At 34.6% G+C, this 12,450-nt stretch overlaps 1 protein-coding gene across 1 annotated transcript in view; it reads left to right on the top strand.

Moving 5' to 3' along the window:
- The window catches only part of TMEM168 (transmembrane protein 168), a 51,179-nt gene that overhangs the window by 30,623 nt on the left and 8,106 nt on the right, over positions 1-12,450 (top strand). Inside the window, exons 3-4 of the mRNA XM_029234358.1 lie at positions 5,472-5,614; positions 7,896-8,170. Coding sequence (XP_029090191.1) covers positions 5,472-5,614; positions 7,896-8,170 — 418 coding nt within the window. The remainder of the gene's footprint in view (positions 1-5,471; positions 5,615-7,895; positions 8,171-12,450) is intronic.

Below are 12,450 nucleotides of genomic sequence, written 5' to 3'. Positions count from 1 at the left end.
GCCAACCCTGGTCCCTTCCCTGGGTCTGACCCCTGAAGCCTGTACTTCAGCACCTAGCCCCCACCCTCACCAACAGCTGAGCGTCTCAGGCGGGGGAGCACAGGGTGGCACTGATGACCTTCTGTGCAGGTGACTGTTTTGCCTTCTGCAAACCTGTTGCTGCGCTCTCCTCCTAGGCTCCAAAGCTCCCCTCCATCCAGGCTGATTTCCCTACCAGTGAGGGGACTCCCCAAAATTCAGGAACCTTTTCTCATTCACAGCTCCCTCCCTGGGGTGCAGGCCCTGTCCCGATTTCTTTCTTTTTCGTTTTCCTTTTGTCCTACCCTGTTACATGGAGGTTTTCTTGCCCTTTGGGAAGTCTGAGGTCTTCTGCCAGTGTTCAGTAGATGTTCTATGTGAATCGTTCCACTTGTAGATGTGTTTTTAATGTTTTTGTGGGGGGGAAGGTGAGCTCCCTGTCCTACTTCTTCACCATGTTGATCACCCCACCAATAATTATTTTATATAAATGGCTGACATAATTTGAATGTACAGTCCTCCCTCGGTATCCACAGGGGATTGGTTCCAGTACCCCCTATGAATACCAAAATTCGCAGTTGCCCAAGTCCCTTATATTTATGGTGTAGTACAGTTGGCCATCCATATCTAAAAGTTCCCTGTCCACTTTTATGTGAATAAGGGTTTAATTGATCAAAGCATTTTCTATTATAATGGAGCAACATATGTAATAGAAGGTATAGGAATTGAAAAGAAAATAATGAAATTATCAATATTTGTAGATAAGATGATTACCCGTTAAACCTAAGAGTTAACTGAAAAAGCAGTTGAAGTTGCTGTAGTAATAGTTGTGAGAATTGTTGCATCTTTTAAGTTGTAAGCTATGTCAAAAAATGGTAATTGTGCTCACTGATAGTTATCATTAACCCAACCAATATACAAACTATGTGAATTCTCTTGGACATACATAAGTCGTATGAGAAGAAATGGTGTTTATAGTGGAAATATATTTTTTAATATGTACATTACGTCCTTTAACGAATTTGCCTCCTGACATTGTATCCTATTAGTGATCCAACCTGGATTAAGTGGTCAAACCTGGATTAAGATATGTAGACTGTTAATAACCCCCAGCATCCTGGAAGAAACAAACATCCTCTTGGAGAAGGTATAATTATCCTAGGTCCGAAATTAATCATATAATAGTTTTTTTGCATACAGTGTTCAGCTCATAAATATAACCAGATACACACACACACACACACACACACTCACATGGCATTGAAAGCAAGAAGCAGCAGAACCAACAGACGATAGGCAGACCAAAAAGTCTTGAGATATTGGAATTATCAAACAAAGAAAGCCATCATACTTAGCAAGTTGAAAAAAAAGCAAAGATAATACATAATGGTAGGAAGTTAGAAATTGTAAGAAAGTGACAAGGCAGATTTGAAAAAGAACTAGACAAGTTTTAGAATCAGAAAATAAAATATCTGAAATTCATTCAATGTGCTAGTTTAACAGATTAGACAAATGAGAAGTGAGCATTAGTGAACTGGAAAATATAGTTCAGATGAAGCTATGAAAGAAGGAGCTTAAAGAGGAAAAATAGAGAAAATACTATACAGAGAAAAAGATAAGACTCATTGAGGATACAGAGAGATATCATCTGTGTTTTACTGGAGTCCCAGAAATAAAGGAGGAAATGTAGGCAAAAGGAAATATTTGAAAGGATAGACAGATAGGCCAGTGGGACATAAGAGTATAAAAGTAGATATCAGAATACTTGATTTATGACAAAGATGGCACAGTAATGTGGAATGGTTGAGATTTTCAATAATTAGTAATTAGATAATTGGGTGTTCACATAAAAAACTTAATTTGGACTGTTATTATAAAAATAACTACATTTGGATTATAGACCTAAAAGCAAAGTGCAAAACAACAAAGCCTTTAGAGGATAATGTACAATACCTTCTTGACTTTTAGGTGGGTGGAGAAGATTTAACAAGACACAAAATGACTACGTTACACTTAAGAACTTAAGTTAAGCAAAAAACAGCATTAACAGTCACAGAGGGAAAGGTATTTGCAATACAATCAACTAAAGACTTTTTTTATACATCTTTATTGGAGTAATTGCTTTACATTACTTAATTACTTTACATTACATTAATTAATTGCTTGACAATGTTATGTTAGTTTCTGCTGTACAACAAAGTGAATCAGCTATATGTATACATATTACCCATATCCCCTCCCTCTGGAGCCTCCCTCCCACACTCCCTATTCCACCTCTCTAGGTCATCACAAAGCACCGAGCTGATCTCCCTGTGCTATTTGGCTGCTTCCCACTAGCTATCTATTTTACATTTGGTAGTATATATAAGTCCATGCCACTCTCTCACTTCGTCCCAGTTTACCCTTCCCACTGCCTGTGTCCTCAAGTCCATCTTTATTCCTGCCCTGCCACTAGGTTCATCAGTACCATTTTTCTAGATTCCATATATATACATTAGCGTACGGTATTTGTTTTTCTTTTTCTGACTTACTTCACTCTGTATGACAGACTCTAGGTCTATCCACCTCACTACAAATAACTCAGTTTCACTTTTTATGGCTGAGTAATATTCCATTGTATATATGTGCCATATCTTCTTTATCCATTCATCTGTCGATGGACACTTAGGTTGCTTCCATGTCCTGGCTTTTGTAAATATGCTGCAGTGAACATTGTGGTACATGTCTCTTTTTGAATTATGGTTTTCTCAGGGTATATGCCCAGTAGTGGGATTGCTGGGTCATATGGTAGTTCTATTTGTAGTTTTTTAAGGATGTCCATACTGTTCTCCATAGTGGCTATATCAATTCACGTTCCCGCCAGCAGTGCAAGAGTGTTCCCTTTTCTCCACACCCTCTCCAGCATTTATTGTTTCTAGATTTTTTGATAATGGCCATTCTGACTGGTGTGAGGTGATACCTCATTGTGATTTTCATTTGCATTTCTCTAATGATTAGTGATGTTGAGCATCTTTTCATGTGTTTGTTGGCAATCTGTATATGTCTTCCTTGGAGAAATGTCCATTTAGGTCTTGTGCCCAGTTTTGGATTAGGGTTTTTTTTTTTTGATATTGAGCTATATGAGCTGCTTGTATATTTCGGAGATTAATCCTTTCTCAGTTGCTTCGTTTGCAAATATTTTCTCGCATTCTGAGGGTTGTCTTTTCGTCTTGTTTATGGTTTCCTTTGCTGTGCAAAAGCTTTTAAGCTTCATTAGGTCCCATTTGTTTATTTTTGTTTTTATTTCCATTTCTCTAGAAGGTGGGTCAAAAGGATCTTGCTGTGATTTATGTCCTAGAGTGTTCTGCCTGTGTTTTCCCCTAAGAGTTTTATAGTGTCTGGCCTTACATTTAGGTCTTTAATCCATTTTGAGTTTATTTTTGTGTATGATGTTAGGAAGTGTTCTAATTTCAGTCTTTTACATGTAGCTGTCTAGTGTTCCCAGCACCACTTATTGAAGAGGCTGTCTTTTCTCCATTGTATATTCTTGCCTCCTTTGTCATATAGGTGCATGGGTTTATCTTTGAGCTTTCTATCCTGTTCCATTGAGGTATATTTCTGTTTTTGTGCCAGCACCATACTGTCTTGATTACTGTAGCTTTGTAGTATCGTCTGAAGTCAGGGAGGCTGACTCCTCCAGCTCCCTTTTTCTTTCTCAAGATTGCTTTAGTTATTGGGGTCTTTTGTGTTTCCATACAAATTGTAAAATTTTTTGTTCTAGTTCTGTGAAAAATGCCATTGGTAATTTGATAGGGATTGCATTGAATCTGTAGATTGCTTTGGGTAGTAGAGTCATTTTCACAATGTTGATTCTTCCAATCCAAGAACATGGTATATCTCTCCATCTGTTTGTATCCAACTAAAGACTTTTATCTAAAATATACTGAGAGCAAAATAAAACTGTAAATCAGTGACAGAAAGGCAGCCCCATGGCAAAATGCTTCACCAAAGATGAAACCAAAATGATCAAAGGTATTTAACATAAGTAATAATCAGAGAACTCCATACTTATTCTGGGTTTGTTTATCATAGGGGAAAACTAAAAGGAATCTAAATACAACAAATAGGAAATCAGCTAATTAAAATTTTATAAATATGATAGTAATGCCATTTGATATTTACAAATAATTTAGAATTACATTAATGAGCTTTAACATATTAAAAAGTTTGCAGAACATTATATATCATTGCACTTTGGTAAGAAACTAAGTATTTGTGAATATTTATATATATTATATGATGTCTGAACATATTTTAAAAAGTTAGCTGTGTGTGGATGATGGTACTTGGAATTATTCTAATCATAGTTTTACTCATTTGTATTTTCTATTGTTTCTAAATTGAGCATGTACTGTATTATTTATGTAACTGATAACACATAATGTACCAAAAATAGGGCATTATATCCATTTTTCCATTATCGGAGTCAACTTTATTTTTTTATTGAAATTCTGATCAAATGAACCACTTCTTAGTGTTAGAAAACTGTATTCATGCACATAGACACATAACTGTGTAATATGTGCAGTAGCAACACAAAAAATGTGGGATACTATCCGTATTGTAAAAATATAGGTCAGTTCTGAGTGACTCATCCTTCCTTTTTCTTTTCATTTAAATGGGTCCTTTAATTTTTTGTTTGTTTGTTTCTTTTAATTGCAAATACTACTTAAATCTTGTCTTCTCTTAATATGTCTCCTGCCTCCCTTTTTCCATTCTGTTTTTAGGCTGCTTAAATGTCTTCAATATATGTCTTTATATGTATGTATATATATATATATATATATATATATATACACACTTTTTTTTTAGTTTTGAATTTATAGTCTAGAGCTTTTCAAAGGAAAAGTTTGTTATAAGTTTAATTTAAGAATGGAATTCATTTTGATAGCTTTAAGGAACTTACAGTTTAAGATTTTCTCTTAATTTCTGGACATTTCACAGGGGAAAAAAAAGCCCTTTCTAAAGTACCTTTTCTGATAAAGTAAATGAGTGTGTTATTTGTAAAATGATTTAGAACATGTGGGTTTTAACAGGAAAGGATTTGTTTTCTGGCTTTTTCTCTGTCATATCAAGGGTGTGGTTATATTTTTGTTTTGTTTTTTAGTTTGAGTGGGATGTTACTTGACATCCCATCATAAAAATACAGCACATCATAAAAATGTGGTGTGCTGTATTTGTTTTGCCATGACTTCCAAGCAGCTTAGAGATAAATTTAGGGTTCATTGCTTATCCATGTATACACTTGTCTCTTTCAACTTATAACAATTTTTAGGTCATTAATTATCCTTTTTATCCTTTTTGGAAGTAGAGGCAAAAAATGAATATGCATTTATATAAATATATATACATATACACATATATAAGTTCAGTCACACACTCTATGTAAACATGATGTTTTAAATTTTTTTTAGCCAACAAATGGAATCTTCTTGAGCATGTTTCTGATTGTTTTGCCATTGGAATCTATGGCTCATGGCCTCTTCCATGAATTGGGTAACTGTTTAGGAGGAACATCTGTTGGATATGCTATTGTGATTCCCACCAACTTCTGCAGGTACAGTAACCTAGTATAATAAGTAATAGCTACTTGATTCTTAATATTTTGCTAATATTGGTATAAGATGATAGCTCATTTTTTCAAAACTATAATATTCTCAAAGTATAATACTCTTGCTTTTTTATTTTCCATTTATCCCAAATGTTTAAAAACCTTTATCTACTCTGAGTAATAATATAATCTTCAGGGTTCAATGAAAATTTTATTTTTGATAAATGTGATTAGCTTATATTTTAGCTAAAAATCATAAAATATGAATGGATTTTCATAAAATATGAATGGATTTTCTAAGTAAAGTTCCTGCCCTTTCTTTAGAGAGGGATATCTTGTTTAAGAAAATGTGAAACAACATGGTGAAGTATAATAGAATGTACACTGGACCTCAGCGTCCTAAATTCTAGTTCTGTGTTACTTTAGGCAGATCATAACTTCTCTGGACCTCAGTGTCTTTATCTAAAATGCAAACAATACCATTCTGCCCATATAGAGAAATGTTATGAAGAGCAAATGAGACTATAAATGTAAAAACACTACTAGAAAGTGTCATACAAATACCACGAATTCAAAAACATTGGCAGTGAAGTTAAGTATTTGATTGCAGTTTTATTTGGAAATATTTTTGACCCCAAATGTATGGCAAACCTGTTTCAGTCTGTAAATACTGCCAAATTTTAGTTTTTCTTTTGTAGTTAAGTACCTTTGAAGTAGAAAAAAATAGTTCCTTGCCATTAATGAATTCTGTTGACCAAGCAGTCATCATACTTTCCTTGGCCAGGGGTAGGAGAGGGCTTGAAATGAAGTTTTTATCTGATTTCAAATATTTGACATAAAAACACATAGTAAATATTTCCTCCATATTAAAGACTTGATATATAAGTTGAAGATTCTCATGAGAAGTAAAAGAAATACGTTTAGAAGGATCACATAAAGTAAGATGTGACAACTCTGCGGGAAGAATATGTGGAAATAGTAATTTGCACAGTTAGATTTTTATTGTTATAATTTTTGATTATGCGTTGCTTTATTCTTTTGTTGTTTTGTGGCTGTTAAATGATACAGATAGAGACAAAATGTTTTGTTCTTTTAATGAAAACTTTTATAGAATTAATAGAATAGTATTGATAATACATGAAGCAAAATATAAAGTTTTCACAATTCCTACTAGAAGTCTCTTTTCTGGATAAGAGTTATGATTTTTTTCTCCTTCAATATTGATTTGATTATGCTAGTTTTAAGACTTGGTTTATTATCTTTACTAAAGTACCGTTTTACATGTATTCCAGGATCAGGTCTAAGTCTTCAGTTAGTATTCAGTAGTATATAAGGCAGTGGACCTAAATAGTAATAATTTTTTAAAATAAATTTATTTATTTTATGTATTCATTTTTGGCTGCGTTGGGTCTTCGTTGCTGCACCTGGGCTTTCTCTTGTTGAGGCGAGCAGGGGCTACTCTTTGTTACAGTGCGCAGGCTTCTCATTGCGGTGGCTTCTCTCATTGCAGAGCACGGGCTCTAGGTGTGTGGGCTTCAGTAGTTGCAGCGCGTGGGCTCAGTAATTATGGCTCACGGGCTCTAGAGCGCAGGCTCAGTACTTGTGGCACATGGGCTTAGTTGCTCCGTGGCATGTGGGATCTTCCCAGACCAGGGCTCGAACTCATGTCCCCTGCATTGGCAGGTGGATTCTTAACCACTGTGCCACCAGGGAAGTCCATAATAATTGTTTTAAAATGTCATTTATTAAAAGGTAAGTTCTATCATTTATGTACCTTAAGTTAGTAAAACTTGAACACAACTTTATAAAGACTATCTTTTTCAACACAGAAATTAAATATATAATTTAAAATATCACTTCCAGATTTTGTTAAAATTTTTTTCTCAAAAAAGTACTTTCATTATTGTCCCCACCCAGGTATTCTTGAAACATTTTGGGGGTAGAATTAGTACAGTCTTGCTTTTTAAAGTTTTGTTTAATATCTGTCATTTGGTAAGAAAATATGAATAAAGAATGAAGAGTAGTACTAGCTACATTTGGAGATATTCTCCCAGCTTCCAGTTTTATTGATAAGAAATATAATTTTTAGAAACTAGGCTTTGATTTTCCAAACTTAATTCTTATCACTGTAGAAAATTTAGGAAAGATGTTTTTCTTAAAAAAAAATCCTTCCATTTAATTAGCCACTTATGATTCTTAGATAATTTATTATAAATGAAGAATAGGAATGTGACATAGAATGAACACTTCATAAACACTAAAATGATCTTTTTTTCTCCTTCTTCAGTCCTGATGGTCAGCCAACACTTCTTCCACCAGAACATGTACAGGAGTTAAATTTGAGGTCTACTGGCATGCTCAATGCTATCCAAAGGTTTTTTGCATATCACATGATTGAGACCTATGGATGTGACTATTCCACAAGTGGCCTGTCCTTTGATACTCTACATTCCAAACTGAAAGCTTTCCTTGAACTTCGGACTGTGGATGGACCTAGACATGATACGTATGTTTTGTATTACAGTGGGCACACCCATGGTACAGGAGAGTGGGCTCTTGCAGGTAAATCCACCTCTGGCAGTTTCACTATTGTAAAAATATGCCTATTCGTGGAAATCTGTCCTTCACACTGAAACATTAAGTTTCCAAATTCTCAGTTTTCCACTTCACAGATTACCAAGTATACATATGACTGTTTTGTTTGCCTTTTCTCTGGCATACTTGTTTAGCATAATTTTAGTAATCTCTAAAGGTTTTGAAAATTATGTTTTGTGTTGATTGGAAGAAAAAAATCTGACTGCTTGATCTAAGACTTATAATTAGTTTCCCTTTAAAGTATTTTCAGAATTATTAAATGTAGTTACATTTTTCAGAAGCTGATTAACTTATTTGACTAATACTTGTAAGTCTTTAAGGTGTTATAGGATGCTGATTTCAGTAGTTCTTCATATATGCAGTTTTATTTATGTTAGAAAGCTCACCATAGTTTTAAGCAGCAGGTGATATGATATGGTTGGAGTAGTGCTTAGGTCAGTGCATGGTCCTCATTTGCCCCAACAGTGTTGTTTGAGGCAAGTTACTCTGTTTCAGTTCTCTCATCTGTAAATAGAAGGGGTAATATTAAGTCTCCTTGCCAAGGGAGAAATGAGACCCTATAAGTCAAAGGCTTTGTTTTATGAATTACTTGCTTAGTGCCTGGAAGAGAGTCTGGCATCTAGTAGGAGATCCTTAAGTAATATAGATAGATGGATGAAATCACTGAATGAATCACGAAAAAAGGTAATTTCTTATTTTAGATTAGAAATAGTTTTTAGATTTAATTATATCCTACTTTTTTTCTATAAAATATTTCAGATGTTTTACACCATGAACACAAACAATAAAATAATCATAAAATATAAGTAGAAAACGATATTCAGATCAAAGAAAAATATAAAACAAAAGTATTATGGAAGGACAGAGGTAGAGCGCCAATACAAGAACTCCAGAAGAAAGGAAATAAACTCAAGGTTAAAGGAGACACGATTTCAAACCATCATGGTCTCACTAATTTCATGCCAGATTGGTTTCCAGGGTTTTATTATAAATACATTTTTTGGTTTTGCAAATAAATATTGAATAATTCAATGGCTGTCTAGAAGGAGTAAAGGCAAACGAATACTTACTGAGCACATTTGAAGCACAGCTACTATGCTTGGTACTTTATACACATTATTAGATTTAATCTTCACTTGAAATTTCTTGAAGTAAATACTATCACCTCTATCTTCATTTTTCAGAGGATGAAATGAAAGCTGAAAGTGGTTACATAACTTATCTATAGTCATACTACTACTAAGTGGTGGAATCATGATTCAAGCCCAGATCTCCCTGACCCCTAAAATCTTCCCCCTATTGTACCATGTTGCTGCCAAAGATGAAAACCATGAAGATACAGAAATGGAATGTTCTGGTTCAGTAGATATTTTTGTTAGCATGGTTCACCCATTTTCAAAATACTGTAATATAGAAGAAGCTAGTCAACATTAAAACTACTTCAGTATAATGGTTTATAAAATCATTTACTTGACCTATACTTTTTAATAACTGTGTAAAATAACTTTTTAATTTTTATGGCTATTTCAAGTTCAGGTAAAGTATAGCATTCTGTGTACTTCAGAGCACAAAAGAAAAAGTTCTAGTCTGTTCAAAAATCTTTACAGAAATATATTTCAGACCCCAAAACAGGGATTGATTATTGAAAACTACTGCAGTGCTTATAATAATAACCTCTTCCCTAAGCAAATGGGTCGAAAAAGGCATAATTTTGGTGGCCATGCATATATCCTTAGTAATTTTTAAGTTTTAAAAGAAAGTAATTTAAGAAGCAAACATGTTGTATGTTTCCATGAAGGATTTATTACTTAATGTAAACATTTTGCCAAAAGTTTGCATTTTTCTTAAGTCCTTTAAAATTTATCTCAAGCATTTTTTAAAAAGTGGCTTTGGAAATAAGTTCTAGATGTTCAGTTTACTGATTTTTTTGTTTGTTTTTAGTTTACTTTTGTGTATGGTGTTAGGGAGTGTTCTAATTTCATTCTTTTACATGTAGCTGTCCAGTTTTCCCAGCACCACTTATTGAAAAGACTGTCTTTTCTCCATTGTATATCCTTGCCTCCTTTGTCATAGATTAGTTGACCCTAGGTGCGCGGGTTAGCTCTGGGCTTTCTATCCTGTTCCATTGATATAAATTTCTGTTTTTGTGCCAGTACCATATTGTCTTGATTACTGTAGCTTTGCAGTATAGTCTTAAGTTGGGGAGGCTGATTCCTCCAGCTCTGTTTTTTTCCCTCAAGAATGCTTTGGCTATTCGGGGTCTTTTGTGTCTCCATACAAATTTTAAGATTTTTGGTTCTAGTTCTGTAAAAAATGCCATTGGTAATTTGATAGGGATTACATTGAATCTGTAGATTGCTTTGGGCAGTATAGTCATTTTCATAGTATTGATTCTTCCAATCCAAGAACATGGTATATCTCTCCATCTGTTGGTATCATCTTTAATTTCTTTCATCAGTGTCTTACAGTTTTCTGCATATAGGTCTTTTGTCTGCCTAGGTAGGATTATTCCTAGGTATTTTATTCTTTTTGTTGCAGTGGTAAATGGGGATGTTTCCTTAATTTCTTTCAGATTTTTCATCATTAGTGTATAGGAATGCAAGAGATTTCTGTGCATTAATTTTGTATCCTGCAGCTTTACCAGATTCATTGATTAGCTCTAGTAGTTTTCTGGTGCCATCTTTAGGATTCTCTATGTATAGTAGTATCATGTCATCTGCAAACAGTGACAGTTTTACTTCTTTTCCAATTTGTATTCCTTTTATTTCTTTTTCTTCTCTGATTGCCGTGGCTAGGACTTCCAAAACTATGTTGAATAATAGTGGTAAGAGAGGACATCCTTGTCTTGTTCCTGATCTTAGAGGAACTGCTTTCAGTTTTTCACCATTGAGAATGGTTTGCCTTTATGATATATGGCATTTATTATGTTGAGGTAGGTTCCCTCTATGCCCACTTTCTGGACAGTTTTTATCATAAATGGGTGTTGAATTTTGTCAAAAGCTTTTTCTGCCTCTATTGAGATGATCATGTGGTTTTTATTATGCAATTTGTTAATATGGTGTATCACATTGATTTGCATATATTAAAGAATCCTTGCATCTCTGGGATAAATCCCACTTGATCATGCATGGTGTATGATCCTTTTAACATGTTGTTGGATTCTGTTTGCTAGTATTTCGTTGAGGATTTTTGCATCTATATTCATCAGTGATATTGGTCTGTAATTTTCTTTTTTTGTAGTATCTTTGTCTGGTTTTGGTATCAGGGTGATGGTGGCCTCATAGAACAAGTTTGGGAGTTTTCCTTCCTCTGCAATTTTTTGGAAGTGTCTGAGAAGGATGGGTGTTAGCTCTTCTCTAAATGTGTGATAGAATTCACCTGTGAAGCCATCTGGTCCTGGACTTTTGTTTGTTGGAAGATTTTTTTTTTTTTTAACATCTTTATTGGGGTATAATTGCTTTACAATGGTGTGCCAGTTTCTGCTTTATAACAAAGTGAATCAGTTATACATATACATATGTTCCCATATGTCTTCCCTCTTGCGTCTCCCTCCCTCCCACTCTCCCTATCCCACCCCTCCAGGCTGTCACAAAGCACCGAGCTAATATCCCTGTGCCATGCGGCTGCTTCCCACTAGCTATCTACCTTGCTACGTTTGTTAGTGTGTATATGTCCATGACTCTCGCCCTGTCAAAGCTCACCCTTCCCCCTCCCCATATCCTCAAGTCCGTTCTCCAGTAGGTCTGCGTCTTTATTCCTGTCTTACCCCTAGGTTCTTCATGACATTTTTTTTTCTTAAATTCCATATATATGTGTTAGCATATGGTATTTGTCTTTTTCTTTCTGACTTACTTCACTCTCTATGACAGACTCTAGGTCTATCCATCTCATTACAAATAGCTCAATTTCGTTTCTTTTTAAGGCTGAGTAATATTCCATTGTATATATGTGCCACATCTTCTTTATCCATTCATCTGATGATGGGCACTTAGGTTGTTTCCATCTCCGGGCTATTGTAAATAGAGCTGCAATGAACATTTTGGTACATGACGCTTTTTGAATTTTGGTTTTCTCAGGGTATATGCCCAGTAGTGGGATTGCTGGGTCATATGGTAATTCTATTTGTAGTTTTTTAAGGAACCTCCATAGTGGCTGAACCAATTCACATTCCCACCAGCAGTGCAAGAGTGTTCCCTTTTTTCCACACCCTCTCCAGCATTTATTGTTTCTAGATTTTTTGATGATGG

Source organism: Monodon monoceros, unplaced genomic scaffold, assembly GCF_005190385.1.
Source record: "Monodon monoceros isolate NGI ecotype Baffin Bay Population unplaced genomic scaffold, NGI_Narwhal_1 Super_Scaffold_2, whole genome shotgun sequence".
Taxonomy (NCBI): Eukaryota; Metazoa; Chordata; class Mammalia; order Artiodactyla; family Monodontidae; genus Monodon; species Monodon monoceros.
The sequence above is the reverse complement of the archived record's forward strand: the minus strand, read 5'-3'. Positions and strand labels throughout refer to the sequence as shown.